Source organism: Nilaparvata lugens, unplaced genomic scaffold, assembly GCF_014356525.2.
Source record: "Nilaparvata lugens isolate BPH unplaced genomic scaffold, ASM1435652v1 scaffold6400, whole genome shotgun sequence".
Classification (NCBI taxonomy): domain Eukaryota; kingdom Metazoa; phylum Arthropoda; class Insecta; order Hemiptera; family Delphacidae; genus Nilaparvata; species Nilaparvata lugens.
This window is the reverse complement of record NW_024092155.1, coordinates 11403-18123: the sequence shown is the minus strand read 5'-3', so window position 1 is coordinate 18123 and position 6721 is coordinate 11403. Positions and strand designations below refer to the sequence as shown.

Here is a 6721-nt window from a genome sequence, read left to right as displayed (position 1 = left end):
CAAAAAACCTTATATATACTTCGATACGAAATTCAAAAAAGGAACATACCTATCAAATTTCATGAAAATCTATTGCTGCATTTCGCCGTAAATGCTGAACATATAACATATAAGCATAAAGAGAAATGCTAAACCGCCAACATGAATCTTTGTATCTATAAATTCAATAACCTATAGCATAGTGACCAATCAGTTTAATAACTTTTTATACCGTAAATCTCGATGAATTAAATTGAGATTTATGGAGAGTCGGAGGATTTATGATTCATTTAATGCTTGCAAACAATTTATTCGTGTTATTTGTTTCATTATCATATCATAATAATCTCTCTTCATTTACAGGGAACTCAGATCTCTCGTGGAAATTGTAACGACAAAGTCAACTGAAAAGCTCCGTGATTGCCAAGTAGCTATTGAAGAAAACTTGCCTAGCAGTTTCTATGTTGATCCTGATCAACTCAACAATCTTGGAGCCTATGGAAAGGTAATGAGTTGGCTAAAAATGTAGCCGAAATAATTGCAAAAGTAATTTTATAGATACACTAAACAAAATATGTCTGTGAGAACGGTTCCATTCGATTACATGGAATTTTGACATTCGTGATGATATCGTTTCGACGAGAAATCGGTGTATGTGTGAAAACGTTCGTTCTCCCAATTGTAAATATTCTCACTAAAAAGGTGTTCAGCATAGTTGATAACGCCCCCTGTGGGTTGGGGGAGCATTGAGTCGATCATCGTACTCAAGAATGTGTTGAAACCAGAATTCACCCACAGTATCCATGCTTGTCGTAGGAGGCGACTAAAATGGACCTCAAGGCAACTCCAGAAGTTGCCTTGCTTCAAACCCACTGGATCTGCCCCATCAGGGCAGTTTTGGAGGGGCAAAAAGAAAAACCCAAGAGACCAGAGATGGGTGAAACTCCAGGCACAAATGTAGGTCAAAAGGCTGAGCGAGGTTGACAGTGCCCTAGAGGTGATTTGGCGACCCCTCCTTCAGCGAAGGACTTACTAAAGCCAGGAGTTGAACTCAAGTAGGTCAAGAGTTTGTAGGTGGAGAGGCCAAAACTCACCACTGCTCAAAGAAGGGCGGCCATTCAGGCAAAACTTCTTGGGAGAGGTGAGGCTTTTGACCCTGCTGAGTTTCAGAGGGGCAAAAAGAAAAACCAAGAGACCAGATATTGGTGAAAACCAGCACAAATGTGGGTCAAGAGGCTGAGTCAAGGGTGTGGCCGGCGCCCTAGAGGCAACTTGGCCGCCCCTTCCTCAGCGGAAGGACCTACAAAGAAGGCCAGGACTGAACTCATGTAGGTCACGAGGACTAATCAGTCTGAAGAAAACTGCCAAGCATATCACACTGGATTGCGACAAGGATTGCAACCAGGTGATGAAGAATGTTAGTATAGGGTAAAACTGCTGTTCTTGTAAAGGACATAGGTATTGGTTTGCCTAACAAACATACTACTTGGAACACAATAAGCTTCTGTTGACGTGTGGGTTCTTTGAACCTTTGGATCCTTGAATCCGGCCCTTCAAAAACAATAAACAATAGTTGATAACATTTTTTAGGATTCGTTTAATAAAATAACATAATTGGACTTTCATTTAATAACTATAATGTAGGTGTACTGTTATTATTTTAGGTAGTGGCCTGCGCAAATGAGACCGTGGACGTTGAGAAGCCCCAGTTACCTCTCCACCTCTCAGGTGTAGTCTACTCGTCACTGAACACACAGGGATCTCTGCGTTGCTAACCTCGTTCTTCCCATCCATTTGAGGTAAATTGGACAGAAACCATCCACACAACACAGATGCAGGAGCTTTCTCATCACTAATGTTATAAAAAAAAACTTCATCGAAGACATCGCTAGTCAATAGCAAATACAGTAGAAAATAGCATACAAAGATATTCCATGGTATATTTGGTTCATGTTCCAAATTTCACTTTCAACTCAAACCGATAGTCCTAGTAGTTATTTTTCGTAGAGCTATGTTACGCTGGTAGTCTCCATACTGTGCCGTTCTTAACTCTCACCTACCCAAGTCAGTAATAATAGACAGTGGTTTGAGTTAACAAAAGCCGGCTTAAAATTTGGAACATAAGCAACCTACTACATAGACTTTATACTCTATACCGTATCATGGGTTATCTTTGCTATCTATGCTATTTTTTCTCTATGTCAATAGTCAGCGATCTTTATGAATGAATATGTATCATTAAGAACAGTAATTGTGTCACATACATGAAATCAGTAGGTCAATTTTACTATATTTAGAGTGGTACTAATAACATCCACTTTGCCCCAAAGTTTCATATCTTTTACCTGTAAATATTTGACAAATAAGTAAGTTTTAAAAAATTCAAGCAATACGATGCAGTTTACAGTTGTCTAATTGATAAAAGAAGACAGCTCAAAAATTTCTCATCTTTTACCTGCAGATTTTTAATAAATAACTCCAAGCAATATTATACAGACCACAGTCGTCTAATGAACAAAGAAAGACAGAGCCTAGAAATAATGATAAAACGATCTGGCAACTTTGCTGAGCTAGAAAAGAATAGCGCTATCTGCTTTGTCAAGTGATAGACAAGGATAGCAGCACCAATGTTAATCAAATACTGACATTAAAACGTGGACCTGGCAGCCATAGTGAAGTAGTTCATCTCATTTCCTTTCCTTGTCAAAAATTCTCACAAATCTGATGTATTGTTTAAAATAATTGTTATTGTTTTCTTTTGAATTGTTGTAAATTATTGTATATTGGTCTCTTTTGGATTGTTCAACATCATTGTATATTATTCTCTGTTGAATTATGTTATGTTTTGTGATAAATAAAATTGATTATTATCAGGTACCACAAACCGAGGGCCGGTGGAGGTTACGAAGTGGTGAAGATCTCCAAGCCCCGCCTCTTCTTACGGTGTCCCAGAAGGCTGGACTGTCCTAAGCAAGGCACCATGGTGTTTCCCTGCTATCGGTGCAGTCTGAACAAGTGTTCATGGCTTGAGTTCTCCTTCAAAACGGTAACTTCATTTATTTAGCTCAAATTTATCCATTCATAGATACAATATCGTCCTGAGTGTTATAAATTATTATTATTTTGTTATTTGGAACATAGCAAATTTGTATTCAAAAGAATGGTTCGTATGGATATTTTTGGACTGAAAATTTTGTGGAAATCTAGAAGACCTAAACATCGTTTCGGACTATTCAATGTTACCTAAATTTGGGAGGGAATAGTACAAGGTATTCTTAGTTTTTCTCTCCCGATCTGTGCTTCATTGTAAAAAAGAATAAATAACTCATTATTAATGAATTTGAGGGGCGTTTACATTAGTCAAGTTTCCTTGAATTCAAGTGTTCTTGACGTTTGTGTGGAATGGATATATTTTGCAAACTTGAAACACAAAGGAAAGATTATAGGATGTACAGAGTGACACAGAATAACGGGAACTTTCAAAAACGTCATAAAACATTAGTGGGAAGGGCAAAAATGATTTTATTCAAACTAGAGTAAAGTTAAAGGCATGCCATTTGAGAATTATTAATAACAACTATCACTTTTGACAATTACTTCTTTAAGATGGCTTCCTCCTGAACGAATACACTCTTGAAATCTGTGTTGACAATTCCTCATTGATTGCTGCAACATCTCATCTGGGATATTGCGGATTTCATTTTGAATTATGTTTAATTTTTAAGTAATTCAAAATTATTGATGAAATTGTAATCGAAATCCTTTCTCACGGCATTCAATGGCAACTGTGAGAGTGAGTATTGTCATAGAGAAACAATAGCGTAAGTAGATATCCCATGGTATAGGGAATTTATGTCGCAACTTTTACTGTTATCTCAAGCCCATTACTGTCGATTATTGTCAATTTTTACTGTTTAGTTGGGGTGAGAGTGTGGGAACGGCACAATTTGAGAGACTACCAGCGTCATACAGCTGCATGGGAAAGAACTACGTGGACTATCGGCTTGAGATAACAGTAAAAGTTGCGACATAAACGCCCTATACCATGGGATATCTACTTATGCTATAGTTTCTCTATGGTATTGTTTAGTAACCGTGTAATCTCGCGATTAGGTTGCGTTTCCTGGTAAGTCTTGAACTTTACATTAGTTTGAATAAAATCATTTTTGCCCTTCCCACTAATGTTTTATGGCGTTTTAAAAGTTCCCGTTATTCTGTGTCACCTGTAGAACATAGGAAAAAAGTAGAGGAAAAAGGAAAGTTGCTTCTCCTGTGATTGAAATCAAGTTTACAAGAATATTAAATAATAATACTAAGAAATTGTCAAAAACCACAGATTTATTGATAACAGAGTTTATCAGAGATTGAACCGAAACCGGTCTTTCTATCAATAAATCTGTGGTTTTTGACAATTTCTTAGTCTTTATTCAATATGAATAATTACCACAATATCAACTTCTCAACTACACAAAAAAGTGAAAAAAATACAAGAATAGATGTCTTCAGCAGAAGACATGTTCTCAATAAAATTGAGATATTTTGCTTTCGAAAGTTTACAAATAAACGTGGGATACGATAATAGATTTAAGCATAACATCATCGCTCCTCTTATCTTACATTCTAAAATTTATATTTTGATAATAATTTTGTCATAATATATTAATTATTGCATTTCATCATTTGAGAAATTTCTCGATCGCTTTTTCTCTTCCATTATCATACAGCATACAGCTCTGTGCATCTAGAACGACAAAGTAGTATCTATGTAACCTCAATGCAACCTTAGTAGACAGAACTGTCTACTAAGTTTGATCTCAATGTCTGCTGGGTTGTAAACAATAACAAACTCTAGAATTCAGGCTTCTGATATTGTAAACGATGTCATTCCACTAATAACTTTACGCTCAACTAGTTTAACTTAACTGGGTTAGTAAATGCACTGAGAAAACCGATTCAAGTTAAACGTTCAGATTAACTTAATCTAGTTTAGCAATCTACTCTGTGCAAACGGCCCTAAGGCGCATAAGGCTAGGCACACAACAGTTAGTCAAGGCAAGCCAAGACACGTTTAGTCACAATACTTCACATAGTTGATATGCAGACATGTCTAATTGCAATGACTAATCAGTGTGTGTTGCTTCATAAGCAACTATGTGAAGTATTGTGATTAATCGTGACTAATCTTGTCTTGACTAAGTGGTGTGTGCCCACCCTTAGATCAACTTAATCTTAGTTAGGTCCACGTTATAATGACAGTGTTCAATTAGCAGTAGTATTGCTATCCTTGTCTATCATTCAACAAAGCGGATAGCACTATCTCTTTCTCGCTTTGCTCTGTTGCCAGATCATCTTTAACATGTAGAATTAATAATAACAAAATATTTTATCTTAATTATGAAAATTTATTATTAAATTATTGAAAAATATATTTTTTTCTTAATAAAATATAATTCATCATTTTAAACGAGAATGAACAATTAGTATTACATCAATAAACCTGTATCAGCTACCGTCTATAGAAGGCATTGGCAAGACAAGAATCGGCAACGTTGCTCTGCTATCTTTCTTCACTGTCATTATAACGTGGACCTCACTATAGTTTAGCAATCTACACTGTGAAAACGGCCCAAGGCGCATAAATCTGTACGCTATTATTCATCATTATAACTTTTTGAAGAGCAATCCTGTTCTTTCAAAAATAGTATTCGTTGAGAAATGTTAGTTATAATAGTTGAAAATTGCAAGTAGGCTACCAAATTATCACAAACATATTAATTAATAACAAACTTTTTTCTATGTATTTCACACGGCATGCAGTCAAATATTTAAGTAAATAATCAAAATCTTTCATTTACCATACTACTTACTTACCTAGGTTCCATCATCTTTAACAACAATTGATCTATCACAAACAATTTTTTTTCGTTTTCAGAACATGGATCCCTTAAAAGTGACAGTGCCGGTCGGTGATTTGAATCATAAACTGATCATTCAACTTCTCACATTCCTAGTGACAATTGGAGGATCTATCTATATATTTTCAACTCTAGCCAGTAAAATACCTCATTTATAATGTTAATCATTTTTTTAACTCTAGTCTATTTTACAACAGGATAACAGGAGTTATTCAAATTAAAATAATTGAAATAAGTGTACTGTAATGAATTTAGGTAATATTAAACTAAATAATATTGAACTAAAGTTTTTCATACTGAATTGTTCGTCTGTATTTTATTGAACAAATGATTGTTAAAGGAATATTGAACAAAAATAAATAGACTAGCATGTGTAGTGAAAAATTACAAAAAAAAAACAAATTTGGAATTACTCATTGTAATAATGAATAGCCTAAATAAACACAATATATTTCATAACTTTTTAAACACCGACTTGCAGTTATTTATTTGATGTAATAGACTTTGACCCGGTTGCACAAAAGCCTTTTTAATTTTAACCATTATTAAATTCGAATGTCACAAGAACCGATCAGAGATGGCTTTTTCGACTAGAAGTTTCTCTAGGTGATTTAAAAGGTTGCATTAATTCACTGTTAATATTTAACTGACTTTTGTGCAAACGGGCTTTGGAATATTTGTAGGCCCATTCATTGATTAATTGAGCGATGAAAAAGTATTGACATTTCATTTTCAAGGGTTTCAATTCTTATTTCTGTGATTTTTACCATATATTTAAATTAATTATTGATAATATTTATTGTACTGAATAAAGAAGTGTATTATCC

The 6721-nt window shown here is 34.8% G+C and overlaps 1 protein-coding gene across 1 annotated transcript; it reads left to right on the top strand.

Moving 5' to 3' along the window:
• Positions 1 to 342: 342 nt before the first annotated feature.
• On the top strand, positions 343 to 6254 carry LOC120356290 (the record flags this gene model as incomplete). The annotated part of the gene is given in 4 exon segments (XM_039445207.1): positions 343 to 484; positions 1644 to 1720; positions 2854 to 3025; positions 5912 to 6254. Coding segments are annotated over 4 exon segments (532 nt in total), but the record flags the coding sequence as incomplete, so codon positions are not given.
• Between the last annotated feature and the right edge of the window lie 467 nt (positions 6255 to 6721).